General features: G+C 49.3%; 1 protein-coding gene across 4 annotated transcripts in view; it reads left to right on the top strand.

Moving 5' to 3' along the window:
- The window catches only part of FLNB (filamin B), a 174,289-nt gene extending 158,747 nt beyond the window's left edge, over positions 1 to 15,542 (top strand). For all 4 annotated transcript variants that reach the window (XM_039477161.2, XM_039477160.2, XM_039477159.2 and 1 more), the window contains 5 exons: positions 1,133 to 1,265; positions 4,870 to 5,046; positions 10,437 to 10,655; positions 11,930 to 12,133; positions 13,856 to 15,542. In XM_039477161.2, coding sequence (XP_039333095.1) covers positions 1,133 to 1,265; positions 4,870 to 5,046; positions 10,437 to 10,655; positions 11,930 to 12,133; positions 13,856 to 14,043 — 921 coding nt within the window. In that variant the 3' untranslated portion in view covers positions 14,044 to 15,542. The remainder of the gene's footprint in view (positions 1 to 1,132; positions 1,266 to 4,869; positions 5,047 to 10,436; positions 10,656 to 11,929; positions 12,134 to 13,855) is intronic.
- The last annotated feature ends 3,303 nt before the right edge of the window (positions 15,543 to 18,845 follow it).

Genomic DNA, 18,845 nt, shown 5'->3' with positions numbered 1-18,845 from the left:
TTGTGGTGAACCGAGATCGTGCCATTGCACTCTAGCCTGGGCAACACGAGCAAAACACCGTCTCAAAAATAAAAATAAATAAGATCCCCAGATGGTTTGCTTGCACATTAAGTGTGAGCTGTGCTGCTTTAGAGTTATTGCCTGAGGAGTGGCTGTCCAACCAAGTTTAAATCAAAATTGCTGACTTGTAAAATGTTGCTGTTCGGGATTGGCCAGTCTTAAAATATCTCAAATGTTGTTGCTCAGCTTTGTTCTTAACCATCTGAACTTCTGATCCCCTCCTCCCAGAATAGGAGATAGTTTCCAAGACAAAGTATCTTGGAAACTGATCTTCGAAAAAGCAAAAGCTATGTCTTTCTATGGCATCTTGTGGGGATACGACCTCTAAATGCATATTAATATTTAATAATAGGCTGACGTTTTCGAGCCTCCCTATGTGGGGACGGGCCCTGTGCTGAATGTTTTGCATGGACAGCTTCATTTGATCTTTGTAGTAGCCCTCCAGATAGATCATTATTATGACCGTTTTACAGATGAAGAAACCGAGACTTGAAGAGGTTTGGCAACCTGGTTATATAGCTAGGAAACAGTGGGAAATCCAGATCCAGCCGATTCTTAACTGCTATGCAGTACTGCCTCCTTGCACACATAGCCCTTTATAACAGGTTCCTCCAGGTCTGCCTTTGAGATAACAAACATCGTAACATAAAACTGTGTTCATGTTCATAAGTGCGTGGCTTTGTTAGCTGCCAGTATCCTCCTAAAAGAGGATATTTTTTTTTAGTCTAGAACATACTGGGTTTTCTGGCCTGCACAGGTGTTATTTGGGTGCTGAGATGATAGTCGTTTTGACTGGGATGTCTCAAGTATCCAAACCCAGAAATCATCTCTTCCAGGCTGAATCTAGATGGTTTGCATAGGAGACCATGAAGATGCATGTCTCTGCTATCTTATATTTTATGTTAAAAATGTGGAATGGCTCACCAGCTCGTTTGTTGTCATATGTTATATAGAAAACCGTTCTGGGCCTATTTGCATGAGAACTGTCACCTGGAGTTTTGGGTAGGGTCAGTGTGTGCCACTGAGCAGGAATGCCGAGGGCCATAACCTGTCTAATGTGTTAACTTCTCAGGAATCGGGATTAAAAGTTAACCAGCCAGCATCCTTTGCTATAAGGTTGAATGGCGCAAAAGGGAAGATTGATGCAAAGGTGCACAGCCCCTCTGGAGCCGTGGAGGAGTGCCACGTGTCTGAGCTGGAGCCAGGTGAGCAGGAGGCCTGGTGGGGGGTCCCAACACCAGCACTTTGCAGCAGAATATTCCTGTAAATGTGCATCCCAAAGGATGACTGATCAGTTTCCTTACTGCCAGTGAGCCTCTGAATTCCCTTTGCTGTTGCCAGACATTGTTTTAGACATTTGCTGGCGATAGGCAGACCCTTTACCCTGGGAGAGAATGCTCATTCTTTCTTTCTTTTTTAAACAAATGCTGGGCTGGGTGCAGTGCCTTAACCTGGGAGGTCAAGGCTGCAGTCAGCTATGATTGTGCCACTGCACTCCAACCTGGGTGACAGAGCAAGACCCTGTCTCAAACACACACACACACACACACACACACACACACACACACACCACAAAAACAAATGCTGCTTTATTTTCTGTTAGTTTTTCAAATTCCTTTTGCAGGACCTTTATCATGATTTTTCTCTCATATTGTTACAGCATCTTACAGATTTTTATTATATTGTCGACCTTATGACATGAGTAAGCACACTTTGATCTCACTTTAAGGGAAAAGTAGGTTAATGTTCTGTAAATTTAAAAAAGAAAATCTGGGTCTCTAGGCCCTAATGTCCTAAGATTTTTCTTGCTTTGTGCCTTGGTATATGGAATTCTCTGATTTAATCAACTTTAAAGAGAGTGTTACCGGTGAACATTTAAGTGTCAGAAACTGGAAGGAAGGTATAAGGCTGAGGAATATATTATTTCTGCTCTCAAAGAGTTGCTCAGGCCGGGCGCGGTGGCTCACACCTGTAATCCCAGCACTTTGGGAGGCCGAGGCGGGTGGATCACGAGGTCAAGAGATCGAGACCATCCTGGTCAACATGGTGAAACTCCGTCTCTACTAAAAATACAAAAAATTAGCTGGGCATGGTGGCGCGTGCCTGTAATCCCAGCTACTCAGGAGGCTGAGGCAGGAGAATTGCCTGAACCCAGGAGGCAGAGGTTGCGGTGAGCAGAGATTGCGCCATTGCACTCCAGCCTGGGTAACAAGAGCAAAACTCTGTCTAAAAAAAAAAAAAAGTTGCTCAAAGTTTAATGAAGGCCTGGCCAAAAAAAACAGATAATGACCCCAAATGATCACCAATACCACAGGAGAACTGAAAAGCAAATGGTGAAGATGGTCAGAGCAGGGCAGAGAAATAGTTTCTGCCTCAGTGAGTTCAGGAGGGCTTCTCAGAGGAGGCGATATTTAATGTAGGCCTTGACGTATGAGGGGGAGAGACCTACGATCAGTGCTTTATAGGGCATTTGTTGTGTGCCTGGCTATATTTGTATAGTGTAGTTAGAAATCTAGGATCTGACCAGGCATGGTGGTTCACACCTGTAATCCCAGCACTTCGGGAGGCTGAGCTAGAAGGATCACTTGAGCCCAGGAGTTCAGGACCAGCCTGGGCAACGTAGTGAGACCCCTTCTCCACAAAATAAAGTAAAAAATTGAGCCAGGCATGGTAGCATGCACGTGTAGTCCCAGCTACTTGAGGGGGATGAGGTGGGAGGATCGCTTATGTCCAGGAGGTTGAGACTGCCGTGAGCTATGTTCATACCACTGCACTCCAGCCTGGTTAACACAGCAAGACCCTGTCTCTAAAAGAAAGAAAAAGAAATGTAGGATCTGTGTGAACATTTAGATCTATTTTTCCCAGTAGGCAGAAAGGGCAGTGGGGAGCTTCAGGAGGAACAAGTGTGAGAGATGGGTCAGATCCCGGTTTTAGTCTAAAAGGCCAAGTGGCGAGCTGGTGCTCCCAGAGTGGTCCTTTAGAGAAAGCAGCAGCACTGGAAATGGAGAGGAGGGACTTGAGGCCAGACAGATGTGGTGGCCATAGAGAGCGAGAGAGAAAGTCCCTTCCAAAACGTTCCATGTAGCTTAGTGATTGGGTCAGAAGATGATAGTGCGGTTATAAAAACTAGGGCCACTGAGGCAGAGGGTAGATAAGGATTGGTCAGGGCTTTAAATGGTTTAATACTTTACTCTGAGGGGTTTCGAAGGATCCTCGATACCCAAATGGAGATGCTTACTAGATCACTGTGAGGTTTGCTGGCCTCAGCCTCAACAGTCCCTCACTGGGTACCCTCCCTCTTCTCTTAAAGCCAGTGTGCTTCAGGGGAAGCTGGTTCCACCCCAGGCAGGATTTGAAGCCCTACAAATATATGCAATCATCAGTATGACACAGTTACTATTGATTGGAAATTACAGAATACCCAACTCAAGCCAACTCACACCATAAAGGGGCCAAGTAAGTTGTATAACTAGAAACTTCCAAGATCCTGGCTGGGTGTGGTGGCTCGTGCCTGTAATCCCAGCACTTTGGTAAGCCAGGGTGGGCAGATCATTAGGTCAGGGGTTCGAGACCAGCCTGGCCAACACAGTGAAACCTCATCTTTTCTAAAAATACAAAAATTAGCTGGGCATGGTGGCGGGCACCTATAATCCCAGCCCTTGGGAGGCTGAGGCAGGAGAAAAGTTTGAACCCGGGAGGCAGAGGTTGTGGTGAGCTGAGATCATGCCATTGTCCGTCTAAAAAAAAAAAAAAAAAAAAAAGCACGTTGGCTTTGAGGGAGGTGGGTGGGGCCCAGCTAGGGGATGTTCATTGCCAAAGGACGTGGCGTGGACAGCTCCGTGGAGACGCACCTCTGTGGAGAGCCCCAGAGGGAGGGAGAAAAGCCTTGGAGAGCACAAAGTCTGAAGGGAATGAAGAGTCCTAGGAGCCAGGGCGAGACCGAGAGACCACCTGGAATGGTGGGAGGAGAACAGGCTCTCTGCACCCCGCATGGAGGGCTTCCAGGAGAGGAGGTGGTGGTCAGGTGGTACACAGTGGGTGGATGTTCTAGGTGCCCACTTCGGTTAACAGATGATCTTGCTACATGCTGTGACCCAAATGCACAGCCAAAAATCTGCCCTGGGGAGCAGTTCCTAGCTCTGAGCTTAATTAAGGAGCATTCATACCAATTGGAACCATTTTTCCTTCAAATGGCCAAATAGAGAAACATAGAAGAAGTGAGGCTTTCTTTTTTCCTTTCATATATATTCTTTTTTATTTCTTGTTATACATTCCCAAAACCGAGACATTCAACAGTAGCGAGAATGGCCAATTCCCGGCATTTTTGAAAAAGTGCACCCCGCCATGGGTGAGCAAAGTAAAGATTAGTGGCCCGGAGTTCAGCTGAGTGAGCCACTGTGAAGCCTTAAGTGGTGAGGTCTGCCAGTTTCAGAGTGATGTGTCTTCAACTTGTATCATCATTTTAGTGGAAAAACAGAATTTAATTTTGGTGAAATGAGATTCATCTCACGACAGGACTAGTAACAGCATTCACTGAATTTCACATTCCGAAAGTGAGGTTTTCTGAAGAAAGGAAGTGTTCTTCTGAGGCAGAGGCCGGAGTCTTGCCCTGTGTTTATAGGATTTGCGATATGGGTGCCTTTCCCTTGGGGCTGATGAGGGATACACAGGGGAGGTGAGTGCCAGGCTCCCAGTTGAACTATTGGTTTTTAATGGGCCATCTCGGGTTGGCCTCCCTCCTTTGTCATCACCGAACTTGGTGGCGTCCATTTGCCTGATTTCACACTGTGCCTTTCCTCATTCTCCTAGATAAGTATGCTGTTCGCTTCATCCCTCATGAGAATGGTGTCCACACCATCGATGTCAAGTTCAATGGGAGCCATGTGGTTGGAAGCCCCTTCAAAGTGCGTGTTGGGGAGCCTGGACAAGCGGGGAACCCTGCCCTGGTGTCCGCTTACGGTGCAGGACTCGAAGGGGGCACCACAGGTAACCCACTCCTCTACTTCTTGAAGCCTTAACTGAGCCAGCTCCAGGGACCAAGCCAGATGGAAATCCTCAAGCCCTGTGGAAGCTTTTGACACGCATTCCCCATGGAAACTGCGATCGTGCACACTTTGGAGGCACTTGCTATCCAAAGCTGTTTCGGGAGTTGCGGTTTGACCCGCGATAAATCCAGAGTGAGAGCTTGATGGCCGTGTTATCACACCTCATTACTGTTAGTTGTGGTTCAGATTTCCTCCTCTGCCAAGTTTCTTGACTTTCAGGACAGAATGCTGATAGTCAGGGAACACAGCACAGAGTCATAATTTTGAGGGTTTCTTTGCCTGCACAGAATTCATGATGTGTCCAAGGAGGCTCCTACCCATCTGTTCTTTCCCGTTCCCCGGGTTCCCAGAAATGCGCCCCTCCCAGCCTATCTCCTCCTCTTTTTTACTCTCGGATCTTAATGGAGGAGGAGACGAGACTGAAATAGTCAAGGGATTCTGAAGCTTTTTGGACCCATCACAGTTTATTTTATTCTTTGCCACAGATGAGACATGTTTGATTATGAAAAATACAGGCAGTGAAGAAAGAAATAAAGTGGAACTCGCTGCATCTTCTCTGCCTCCTCTCCCGCCTGAGTCCAGAAGCAAACAGCTCCGGGAAGAGAGGACCTTCACCCTGTCTGTCATCTCTTTGTCTGCTTTCATTCTTGGTTGCTGGGTTGGTTAGCTAATTGGTTCATTAGACAAGCAGACACAGAGATTTGCTTTTGTCTTACAGAAGGAATCGTACTGCACCTGCTGTGGTACAGCTTGTGTTGTGCTTTGATACCTTAAAGTTCTTTCAGATCTTCCCCTCTTTTTCCTGGCTGTAGTGAGGATTCCCGCTGTGAATCACAGTTATTTGAACAGGTGGCATCGGGTGGTGTGCAGTGAGTGCGTCACTGTTACAGAGGCTGCCAGGATCAGGAGCCGATCCTTAGTCCCTGCAGGGAAAGTCCACAGTGTGGACTCACTGGGGCAAGTTTGCATTTGTTGTAACTTTGGACCCTCCTGGGGAAGCAGCCTGTCCTGGTTTCTTGAGTCTCTTGTGTGTGCACCCCCACCCCGCATAAGGAGAGTGGGTGGAGCAGACTTGCCTCCCAGGGGTGGGGGAAGAGTGGCTGCATGGTTGCCTGGCTCCCAGCCCCAGGAGCAAGTGTCCTGTGTGGCCAAGGGGCCCTCTCCAGGTGCAGGAGTGACTGGTGGGCTGGCAGTCTGCCCGGGACTCTGGCCAAAGCAGTGGCCTCAGCAAAGCCACCCACAGGGGTGGCGTGAGTGCTGCCAGACTCCCCAGGTGAATCCAGTCTGGCTCCACCCTGAACTCTGGGCTGGCAGCTTGGCTTTTGTGAAAAGCGCGGTATCATTTAACCCTAAGTGATGTCCATTTTACAGATGAGAAAAGTGAGATGCAGAGGTTGAGACACTCCCCAAACAAACACTCCCCAAAAAACAGTCAGCTGGGAGGAGGCAGAACCAGCAATCAATCCACGTCCCTGACCTCAGAGCCTATGCCCTGAACCCCGAAGCCTGGCCACCTCTCTAAGTGGCTGGCTCACCCAGAGGCAGTGACTGCATCCCAGCCCACCTGGGGGGGTGTTCTAAACCAGGACTCCTGCCCTCCCAGCTGCTAGGGAGTGGTTCCCAGGCAGCAGTGCTCACATCTGGGCTCTGAGCAGCTACTCCCTTTTGAGGGCTCAGGTGGGGTCTTCCTGGCACTTGGAGTGTGCAGCAGCCTTCAGTCCAGGCCCCACAGCAGCTGCTGGGTCTCCCACGCTGGCCAGGACGCATCTCGCCCTCCTGCTGGCTCATGCCGCCATGCCTGGGCCCTCTCCTACTTCCTTTCGGCTGTTCGCATACCTTTTTGGGAGCTTGGGTTTCAGCTTGGGTTTTCTGCAAGTGCTGGACACTGCTGAGAGAAGGAGCTGCTCTCACAGGGAAGCCCCCAGCCAGGAGGGAAGAGGGACAGAACCGGCCTGCTTCAAACCCTGTGTAAATATTGCTCTTGTCACAGGGAAGGCGTCTTGTTTTTCCAGCCCTCCCGCTCGCAAGCCTTTCCCTAAATATCCATCCTGAGATTACACAGCTGCAGTGTGCATGAAATGAAAAAGTATATCTGCTCAGCCGCCAGAGCTCCCAGTATCTTGACCTTCCCAACAAAGCAAACCTCCCTCTGTTTTTATGGGGTGAGTTTGCTGTATCTCTTGGCTCAAGCTTTAAATGGTCCATTCTGTCGATTTTGGAGTAGGGGAATGTGGAGAATTTGAGGCGGGAGCCTGCTGCAGGAGGCTTGAGAGGCTGGGAGACAGACCAGGGGGCTCCGGGCTCTTTGGAGCTGCTGAACAATTTTCCTAATGAAGTGATCCAGGAACCCCAGTGTGCTCGGGATAGACCAGAAGGGCCGCCTTCCCTCCTTCTATCCCCTTATCTGTCTTAAACAACAAGCAGTGCTGTGTTTAACATGCATTAAACTCCCAGGAACTGAGCCGGACGTATTTGAGGGGATGGGGGAAGGCCGTCATGCCGAGATGTTTTGTGGTGTCCAATAGAGATTATAGCTGGAGGTGGTGGTAAGAGACTTCTTCTGCATGTGGATTTTTTTCTTCGATCTTCTCTCAGGCAAGTGCTTTAGCTCCAAGTTGGACAGACTTTATGTTTAAATCCCAGTTCTGCCGGTCCCCAGCTGTGTGACTCCAGAGGAGTTATCAGACTTCACTGTGCCTCTGCTTCCTTTCCTGTAAAACGGGAGTGATAAGGGGACTCACCTAACAGCTTGTTCAGTGCCGTAGAGGAGGTAACAGCCGAGCAGCAGCTCCTGTCCCGTAACTCCCGATTTCTCTTTTCCCAGCTCATCTTCCATGCCTTTTTGGGGCCTCACAGTCAAGACGAACTGATTTTTGTCTGATCAAAATATTGCATTAAGGCCAAATGGGTACAGTGGCTCATGCCTGTAATCCAAGCACTTCAGGAGGCCAAGGCAAGAGGATTGCTTGAGGCCAGGAGTTTGAGACCAGCCTGGGTGACATAGTAAGACTCCATCTCTACAAAAAAAAATTATTTTTTAAAGATGCACTTAGGAATAAAGCAGCTTGTTAAAACATGGTGAAACATTCCCCTGCAGCCAGATCATTTCAACTTCACTTTAAAAATATCTTTTTGGCCTGGCGTGGTGGCTCATGCCTGTAATCCCAACACTTTGGGAGGCTGAGGCGGGTGGATCACGAAGTCGAGAGATCGAGACCATCCTGGTCAACATGGTGAAACCCCGTCTCTACTGAAAATACAAAAAATTAGCTGGGCATGGAGGCGCATGCCTGTAATCCCAGCTACTCAGGAGGCTGAGGCAGGAGAATTGCCTGAACCCAGGAGGCGGAGGTTGCGGTGAGCCGAGATCGCGCCATTGCACTCCAGCCTGGGTAACAAGAGTGAAACTCCGTCTCAAAAAAAAAAAAAAAAAAAAAATCTTTTTGGCCTGGCATGGTGGCTCATGCCTGTAATCCCAACACTTTGGGAGATAGAGGTGGGAGGATCACTTGAGCCTAGGAGTTTGAGACCAACCCAGGCAACACAGCAAAACAAAACAAAAATTTAATTAGCCAGGCGTGATGGTGCATGCCTTAAGTCCCAGCCACTCAGAGGCTAAAGCAGTAGGACGGATGACTTGAGCCTGGAAGATTGAGGCTACAGTGAGCTGTGATCATGCACTCCAGCCTGGGCAACAGAGGACCTTATCTCAAAAAATAATAATAATGAGGCCAGGTATGTTGGCTCATGCTTGTAATCCCAGCACTTTGGGAGCCCAAGGTGGGTGGATCTCTTGAGGGCAGGAGTTCGAGACCAGCCTGGCCAACATGGAGAAACCCTGTGTCTACTAAAAAATACAAAAATTCACTGGGTATGGTGGCAGGTACCTGTAATCCCAGCTACTCGGGAGGCTGAGGCAGGAGATTCGCTTGAACCTGGGAGGCAGAGGTTGCAGTGAGCCGAGATCACACCATTGCACTCCAGCCTGGGCAACAGAGTGAGACTCTATCTCAATAATCAATCAGTAAATAAAACATCTTTTCTTAACGTCACCTTATAGCCGCTTTCTGGATGGACACACTGTCTCCTTGCTGCTCACCTCTTGCCTCTTCCCTATGCAGCCCCCACCTCACAGCTGCTGCTTGAGGGGCTTCTTGGCTGCACAGATTAGATACTGTGACGAGGTTGAGATAATGGGGGGAGGGCAGAGGGACTTCGGGACATGGGACAGGAGCCTTAGGAGCTTCCAGGAACAGCTGGGTTGTGTTTGAGGGTTGCACGATAGCAGCTCTTTTGTTTTATTGATATCCAGAACAATAATTCTTTCTCTGGACTAAGAGCTATAATTAAACCAAAATATTTCCCAGCTGGGACAGTGTCTAGGGCTCTGGCAGCGGCACAGCCCTACATGGGGATGCTATGCCAGTCATGCCCCACAGAGGGCACTGTAGCAGGCATGCATGGGGCCTGATGACTGCAGGAGGCTCTCCCTGGGCCAGCTAAGGTGTCTCAGGGCTGCAGTTAGGGCATCTGAGGCAGCCCCACTGTCCACCCAGGGGTCAAGAGATGGGCCTGGCACCAGAGCCATGCAGACATGGTTCAAATCCAGCTCTCCCACTGTCTAGTTGTGTAGCATGACTGGCCCCCTCCCTGAGCCACAGTCACTTGTGAAGCAGAAATCATGGAAAGGATTCCATGCCACATGCATAATGGTGCTGTGCACAGGACCTGGAGTCCTCGTGGGGCACACATGCCCTGTCAACGGGAGCTGCTGTTTTGTTATTGTGCTTTTTGCTGGAATTTGTGGCAAAGTGGGTGGGCTGGCAGGTCACAGTGGCTGCACCCAGTCTGCAGCACGGTGCCTGGGGTGAGGGGCTGAGGAGGAAGGGCGGAGATGCTTGGCTCCTCTGGCTTCTCCGAGTCTACCCAGAGAAGAAAGGAAGGTCAGAGGGGCCCACGCCTCCCCCACACCCTGGAGGGAGAGCTGGACTCTGGTGGCTGAAGCAGCACTTCAGGCTCACAGTGTGACACAGGCTGCTCGCCCTCAGCCGCAGTGGCTCATGCCCAGAGGACAGAACAGGGTGTCCAGGCTGTTGGTGTTTGTGGGCAAACACCCATGCTCTTCCTCCCTTGGCCTGGGAAAGGGAGCTTCCACCCCATAGGGCCTGAGTTTCTCTCTGCCAGAAGTTCAGAGCTAGCTCCGGTGGGTTCCCATGTCACCAGGGTGAGCCCTCTGCAAGGGGACCTGTGTGTGTCCCTCACCACGACCTCAGTGCTCCCGGGAAAGCCCTCCAAGCCATCAACACGGCATTCTCTCTTCCTTTCTCCCAGGTATCCAGTCGGAATTCTTCATCAACACCACCCGGGCAGGTCCAGGAACATTATCCGTCACCATCGAAGGCCCGTCCAAGGTTAAAATGGATTGCCAGGAAACGCCTGAAGGCTACAAAGTCATGTACACCCCCATGGCTCCTGGTAACTACCTGATCAGTGTCAAATACGGTGGGCCCAACCACATCGTGGGCAGTCCCTTCAAGGCCAAGGTGACAGGTAACGATCGACCACCTTTGGAGTTCCTCTCTCTTCCTGGGGAGCTGGTTTTGTCAGATCAATCATAGTGGAAACTGCATGGTTTTAGATGTGTTAAAGCTCCTTTGAACTTTGAATGTCAGTAAAAGTATGAGATGTCAGAGGGCAGTGTTTGAAGCTTGCGAAAGTCTGCGGAGTGGAGCCATGCAGGGGTTGAGAGAGCTTGTTAGGTGGTTTTCTGTCTCTGACGGAAGAAGACATACTGAAATCGTACGTATTTGTTTAGATCAGGGCCTGAAAAGTCCCCTCATTTCTAATTTTCACTTTTAAAATAATCAAAAGGTTTTATTATACTTACAAAAATGTGTCTCCTCCAAAACACTGGAAAAAAATATCAAACTGTGAAACCCACCCCACAGCTACCACCCAAGGTAACTAACCACCATAAACACTGCAGTAAATCCCTTCCACGTGTCATGATTCACTGTTATATAAAGTATGTAGGTTCATTGCAAAAAAATTAGAAAATTCAGATAGGAAAATCCTTACTCATACACAGAATCATTTTTTGGGTTTTTGTTTGTTTGTTTGTTGTGTTTTTTTGTTTGTTTGTTTTTTGTTTTTTGTTTTTTGTTTTTTGAGATGGAGTTTTGCTCTTGTCCAAGCTGGAGTACAATTACATGATCTCGGCTCACCAAGCCTCTGCCTCCCAGGTTCAAGCGATTCTCCTGCCTCAGCCTCATGAGTAGCTGGGATTACAGGCGTGTGCCACCACACCTAGCTAATTTTGTATTTTTAGTAGAGATAGGGTTTCTCCATGTTGGTCAGGCTGGTCTTGAACTTCTGACCTCAGATGATCCATCCGCCTCAGCTTCTCAAAGTGCTGGGATTACAGGCATGAGCCACTGTGTCTGGCCCATTTTTTGATATTTCATTATATGTCATCCCAAACTTTTACACTGCTTATACATAGACTATTTTATGTAAATAGAAAGATGAGAATTTCACAGGTACATCTCTGTGGGGGGATGATTGGGAGGGTTCTAGGTCTTGTCAGGCAAGGCCATACTCATCCATTTGCCCAGAAAGCCAGATCCTAGTTGTATGGGGGTGGGACCCTGGGGGTTTAGAAGACATGATGTCTGTGAGATACAGGTGTGGTGGCTTTTGTATCCAGGTGTTAGGATGCGGGGGATCTCCTGGGGCTCCTGTGTAGGGTACTTGCCTGTCCTCAGGCTGAGAGACCCCTCTTGATCTGGCTATTCATGCCTGTCTCCCTCCCTCCTATGTCTTAGGCCAGCGTCTGGTCAGCCCTGGCTCAGCCAATGAGACCTCATCCATCCTGGTGGAGTCAGTGACCAGGTCTTCTACGGAGACCTGCTATAGCGCCATTCCCAAGGCATCCTCGGACGCCAGCAAGGTGACCTCCAAGGGCGCAGGGCTCTCGAAAGCCTTTGTGGGCCAGAAGAGTTCCTTCCTAGTGGACTGCAGCAAAGCTGGTAGGTGCCTGGGCCTGCTCAAGGGTGGAGTGGGGCAGGGGCAGGCTGAGCACCCTGGAGACACTGGCCTTCCCTGCTGAGGCCTCCTGTAGTGCGCACCCCCACGTAACCCAGCCGTTTGCAAGTAACCGTGTTCATGACCCTGTTCTCCTGCACTTAATTTTTTTTTAATTGTACTTTAGGTTCTGGGGTACATGTGCAGATCATGCAGGGTTGTTGCATAGGTACTTACATTAGGCAAGATGGTTTGCTGCCTCCATCCTCCGTCACCTATATCTGGCATTTCTCCCCATGCTATCCCTCCCCAGCCTCCCACTGTCCCTCCCCTAGCCCCCCCAACAGACCCCAGTGTGTGATGCTCCCCTCCCTGTGTCCATGTGTTCTCATTGTTCAACACCCGCCTATGAGTGAGAACAGGTGGTGTTTGATTTTCTGTTCTTGTGTCAGTTTGCTGACAATGATGGTTTCCAGATTCATCCATGTCCCTACAAAGGACACGAACTCATTGTTTATTATGGCTGCATAGTATTGCATGGTGTATATGTGCCACATTTACCTTGTCCAGTCTATCATCGATGGGCATTTGGGTTGGTTCCAGGTCTTTGCTATTGTAAACAGTGCCGCAGTGAACATACATGTGCATGTGTCCTTGTAATAGAACGATTTATAATCCCTTGGGTATATACCCAGTAATGGGATTGAACTCCAGATGGATCGAAGACTTAAACAGAAGACCTAACACCATTAAAATCCTAGAAGAAAATCTAGGCAAAACCCTTCAGGACATAGGCGTAGGCAAGGACTTCATGACTAAAACACCAAAAGCAATGGCAGCAAAAGCCGAAATAGACAAATGGGATCTAATTAAACTCTAGAGCTTCTGCACAGCAAAAGAAACTATCATTAGAGTGAACTGGCAACCAACAGAATGGGAAAAAAATTTTGCAATCTACCCATCTGACAAAGGGCTAATATCCAGAATCTACAAAGAACTGAAACGGATTTACAAGAAGAAAACAAACAACCCCATTCAAATTGGGCAAAGGATATGAACAGACACTTTTCAAAAGAAGATGTATATGAGGCCAACAAACTTATGAAAAAATGCACTTAATATTTTTAATGATTTTTTTTCTTTTGCCTTTTGAACTTAGGTATTTATTTGGGTTTCAAGGGCCAGTTGCCTGGGTTCTGGCATCCAGTACACCTGGGCTTGGGACCTGGTACTGCCACTTCATTCATTCACTGTTTGTTCATAAAACTTACGTAGCCACGTGACCGTGGAAAGTTACTAAATCTCTTTCCAAAAGTCAGTTTCCTCTTCTTGAAAGTACCTTCCTTAAGGTGCTTGTGAGAGTAAACAAGAAGATTCTCATAGCGAATACTTAGAATAGTCCTTACTGTGTGCTAGGACTTGGCAGCCATAACTCCTTCAACATCACAGCTAGCTTGTGAGGTACACACTATTGTCATTCCATTTACAGATGGGAAAGCTAAGCTAGGGAGAGGTGAAATTCTAGTCCAAGGTCACTCAGGTAGCAAGTGGCAGGGCAGGGATTTGAACCCACACCATCAGGCTCTGTGAACCTCTGCTTGTAATTGCCATACTCTCCCACCTCTCGGGGGCCCCAGCATTATCGCGGAAGAGCCTTATCACCCTTCCTCTTCCCGGGCCTGTCCTGACGCACCCGGATGGAATAACCACTTTCTTTTGCCTCCTAGGCTCCAACATGCTGCTGATCGGGGTCCATGGGCCCACCACCCCCTGTGAGGAGGTCTCCATGAAGCATGTAGGCAACCAGCAATACAATGTCACATACGTCGTCAAGGAGAGGGGCGATTATGTGCTGGCTGTGAAGTGGGGGGAGGAACACATCCCTGGCAGCCCTTTCCATGTCACAGTGCCTTAAAACAGTTTTCTCAAATCCCAGGGAGAGTTTGTGTTTGCTTTTGTCGCTTGTTTGTAATTCATTTTATACCAAGTCCTCCAGCCTGTTTGTGGGGCTAAAACCCCATCCCTAAAACATTGCTGTTCTAAAGTGCCTTCAGAAATAAGTCCTAGACTGGACTCTTGAGGGACGTGTTGGGGAATCTTAAGAAATGCAAACTTGTTTAGTGGGCTGAGAAGATCCCGAGCACACTAGGTGCAAACCAGAACTCTTGGTGGAACAGACTACTCACTGCAGCAGACAAACCAGGAAGACGATGAGACTGATGTTTCAGAAAAACCAAACTGGCTAGCCTGAGCTACTGGTTCACTCTTCAGCATTTATGAAACAAGGCTGGGGGAACGTGGGCAGAGAAAAGGGGGAGACCAAGTTTGAGTTCATTTAGCAAAGGAAATGACTTAAAACCAGCTTACTCTCTTCCAGGGCCCGTGTTCATGTATTTGGCTATTAGATCACTAGCACTGCTTTGCCGCCGCTCACTGCCAACAGCCCTGCTCTGTGGCCTTCTTACACTTCTCAGAGGGCAGAGTGGATATGGTGGCAGCCGGGCCCACGTGGCTCCCAAGTACCTGTCCCCTCATCCTGATGATTATTTCTTGCAGAGTCACCACACGTGACCATCCCGGCAGCCACGGTTTTGCTTTAGTTTTCCAAGTCTGTTTCAGTCCCTTCCTTGTTCTGAAGAAATTCTGCAGTGGCGAGCAGTTCCCCCTGTTGCCAAAGATCCCTTTTAACCGACACTAGCCCTTGTAACACACGCTTCAGCCCTTCATCGGCCTAGGGAGTCTTACCAAAATGTTGAAAGTGACCTTGTGGGGGGGCCGTGTATTAGCGCCCTTACCCCAAGGCCCGTCCCATGACATAACACTCCACACCCGCCCCAGCCAGCTTTGTGGGTCACTTTTTCTGGAAAATAATGATCTGTACAGACGGGAAAGCATGCAACTCCTGCCGATCTTTGGCCTGAAAGCCGGGAACGGTGAGGGGCGAGAAGAGCAGCAGCTCATCAGTGGTCTTTTCACCATTTGGCAGAAACAGCGAGAGCCGCGTAGCCAACAGCGGCTGTCTACTTGGCCATGGCCACGTGCCATCTGGGGCTGTTTGGGAAGCAGTAGCGGGTGCAGAAATCTAGAAATGAGATGTAGGGAATTTTGCCTGCCCTCCTGCAGACCTGAGCTGGCTTTGGAATGAGGTTAAAGTGTCATGGACATTGCCTGAGCCCAGTGTATTGTGTTCTGGGCAGGCGGACCACTAGGGTTTGCTGCTTAGTCCTGAGGAGGTGGTCACGGTTGTGGCGAGTGCCGGGGGTAAAAGCCCACCTACAGAAAGTGGAGCAGCCTGAAGCCTGATGTGAAAGGACCACAGGTGTTTTAAGCTGGAACGTGGAAACCGAACTGGAATCAAATGCCGACTGTAAATTGTATCTTATAACTTATTAAATAAAACATTTGCTCCATAAAGTTCCTCGGTGTTCTTAGATGGTGTCATTTCAGAATAAATTGTTTAATGCTAAGAGTTCAACACCACCAGCCTGGGTACACAGCGAGACCCAGCCTCTACAAAAAATTAGATGGCGTGGTAGTGCATGCCTGTGGTCACAGCTGCTCAGGATTGGGAGGCAGGAGGATCACTTGAGCCTGAGAGGTCAAGGCTGCAGTGAGCTGTGGTTGTACCCCTGCACTCTAGCCTGGGCAACAGAGCACGACAATGACTCCCCCCCCGCCCCCCTGTCCCCCTGCTCCACACACACACACATCGCTGGAGCTCCACACCAGCTCTCCCAATCCCTGGCTTAAGGGGCACAGACTAGCAATTTGTTTTGACAGTGAATTTGGCCTCTTTTTTGGGCAGGGAGGAAGTAAACACGAAGCTGTCACCTGTTACCTTGCTCTGCTTATCATTGCTGCTGTCTTCCCCTCCCTTTGCCTCTGTTTCTCCTTTTTTTTTTTTTTCCCTTTTTTGAGATGGAGTCTCGCTCTGTTGCCCAGGCAGGAGTGCAGTGGGGGGATGTCTGCTCACTGCAATGCCTGCCTCCTGGGTTCAAGCCATTCTGCCTCAGCCTGCCAAGTAGCTGGGACTACAGGTGTGTACCACCACACCTGGCTAATTTTTGTCTTTTCAGTAGAGATGTGGTTTTGCCATGTTGGCCAGGCTGGTCTTGGACTTCTGACCTCAAGTGATCCGCCCTGCCTTGGTCTCCCAAAGTGCTGGGATTACAGGCGTCGGCCACTGCCCCTGGTCTTTCTCCTTTTTCTAGAAGAGCCTCTGACAGCTGAATGCTTAGGAGATACTTAGCACCTCTCCTCCTTCTCACAGCAGTGACACTGCTTTGAGGATGGCACTACCACCTCCGGTGCTTGTTTGCAGACATGAAGTTCACTTGGGAGCATACCCTGGGCCCCTGCCTTTTTGAGCCCAGAGTGGGAGCTCTGCCCTCTGGTCATGCCACTGTGGAAGCAGGAGCCCCCAGATAGGTCCTGGCAGGTACCATGGTGATAGGAAATTGCTGCTCTGCCCCCAGCCCTCCAGATGGGAGTTGCAGGTGGAAAGAAAAGCAGGGAAGGGAGACTAGATTCTTCTGACACCTGGCTGTCAATTGGGATCAATTGTTTGCCTCTGAGAGGAGGGAGGAGAGTGGAGGAAAGATCCTCTCCTCCTGGAGGCAGCAGCCTTATCTGTGGCCTGTGCCAGGAAGCGCTGCTTCCTCGACTCCTGTCTCAGAAGGTTCGTGGACTTCGGGATTCTGCAGTGGTGAGCAGTTCCCTACTTGCCAAAGGGTTCATTCAATCTCTGCCCTGTGGGGTCTGGCCAGGCCACAGTGTGATGCACACGGAGGAGCACAGGGCACAGCCATTGATTTCTCCACTGTGAAGCCTGGCGGCTTTCTGTTGGGGGAGGCAGCATTGATAAGTTAACAGCATGGGCTTTGGTGTCAGGCACTCCAGAGCTTCAGTGCTGGCTCCGACATTCTTTGGCTGTTTGGCCCTGAGGAGGTCACCTTGCCTCACCTCTCTGGGCGGTCGTGAGGATCAGAAGAGAGCCCACAGGGCCCTGTAAGGAACAATTCCCTGCCTTGGTCTCAGCCACTGCTGTCTGTGACCAACACCTGCTGAAGTGACGATCCTTGCACAAGGCTGACCCCTGGCGGTTTGTTGGCATCTGCGGCTACACCTGGTGGTCTGCATGGGGCGATGCTGACATTACCCGGGGGTAAATTTCCCCACTAGAAGCCACTGCCTCCTGTTACATCAAGACACCTGGGGTGGGATGCACCTCTTTATCGGTCAACGTCTAGGACCGCATGGTAATCGTTACCTGGACCTGGGCTTGGCTGCTTATGGAAACCAGCTGTTTGTGCAAACACCTTGAAAACTTTGAAACTTGACCCGGGACAGGCCAGGTGCCAGGTTCTTTTCGACTTTAGTGTTTTCTTTCCGACTTTTACTGTTGACTTTGCCTCTTTCCTACGAGGAGCGGATGGGGCTGATGGGGGTGAAGCAGACAGCAGCTGCCTTGTAGAGATCCCAGTCCCTGCCCGCTTTGAAGCACAGAAGCCCGCTTCTTCCTCATCGCTCTTCCCTTTGCAACCCAGGGAGGCACTCACCAGGGTGCTGCCAACAAGGAGACATTTTATTAACGTGTGTTTCCAAGGCACTTCTTAGCCCTTGGGACCCTTGACCTCATGTCTAGTTTTAGGACTTCAAAGGGGCCTTGGAAGCCACATTTTGATGAGTTTGATGTAAAATGAGTAGGGCGTGTAGGAATTTAGTTTCCCTTGAAAGTTGCACAAACTTAAAAATTAGCAGAATAGGCCAGGCATGGTGGCTCATGCCTGTAATCCCAGCACTTTGGGAGGCCGAGGCGGGCAGATCACCTGAGGTCAGGGGTTTGAGGCCAGCCTGGCCAACATGGTGAAATACCATCTCTACTAAAAAATACAAAAATTAGCTGGGCGTGGTGGCAGGCGCCTGTAATCCCAGCTACTTGGGAGGCTGAGGGAGGAGAATCACTTGAACCTGGGAAGCAGAGGCTGCAGTGAGCTAAGATCACGCGACTGCACTCCATTTAGCCTGGGCGACAAAGTGAGAGTCCCTTAAAAAAAAATAGCAGAATAAAGGTTAATAGCAAAATGAGTGCTTGATCCTTGTCAACTCACCAAGATTATATTAAAAATGTTGATTAGCCTCAGTTCTTGGCCCTGTGGAAGTAGGATCGAGGAAAGGGATGGAGTGTTTCCAAATTGCCATGAAATTGGAGAGGAAAGGGGCTGTATTTATTTCACGAATGAAAACCCCCAGAAATGAGTATCTTATGTACATATATATTTTTTCCTTTTCACAACAGCAAATCATAATTTGAGGGAGTAAAAATGTCACACTGGGGGCAGTAACGGCTCAAGCAAGCCTGGATGCAGTTTTTTTTTTTTTTTTCTTCTTTTTTTTTTCTGGCTTTGTCCCAAGGATGCTGCCTAAATGGATGGTGGGAGGAATCTTTCTAAACAAAGAAATCCTTCTCTGCTTTGTGATAAGGCTTTTGTCTGAGCCCCTAAGCCTACGGGGACCGGCTCATGGGCATGGAATTTAGGAAGACCCACTCCACACCCCTCACACCCTTTTTCTCTTCCTTAAGAGTTCTCAAGAGCAGGCCGGAAATGAAGAATTTATGAGCCTGACTCATGGCACGGATCCACGTATCCAAGGGTGTTTTGTATTTTGGACTTGCTTATCTCCCCAGGACAAAGTACAAAGATGAGAGAATCTGCA

The sequence above is a fragment of the Saimiri boliviensis genome, chromosome 8 (genome assembly GCF_048565385.1).
Source record: "Saimiri boliviensis isolate mSaiBol1 chromosome 8, mSaiBol1.pri, whole genome shotgun sequence".
Lineage (NCBI taxonomy): Eukaryota > Metazoa > Chordata > Mammalia > Primates > Cebidae > Saimiri > Saimiri boliviensis.
Note: the sequence above shows the minus strand (reverse complement) of the source record. Positions and strands in the feature narration are given on the sequence as shown.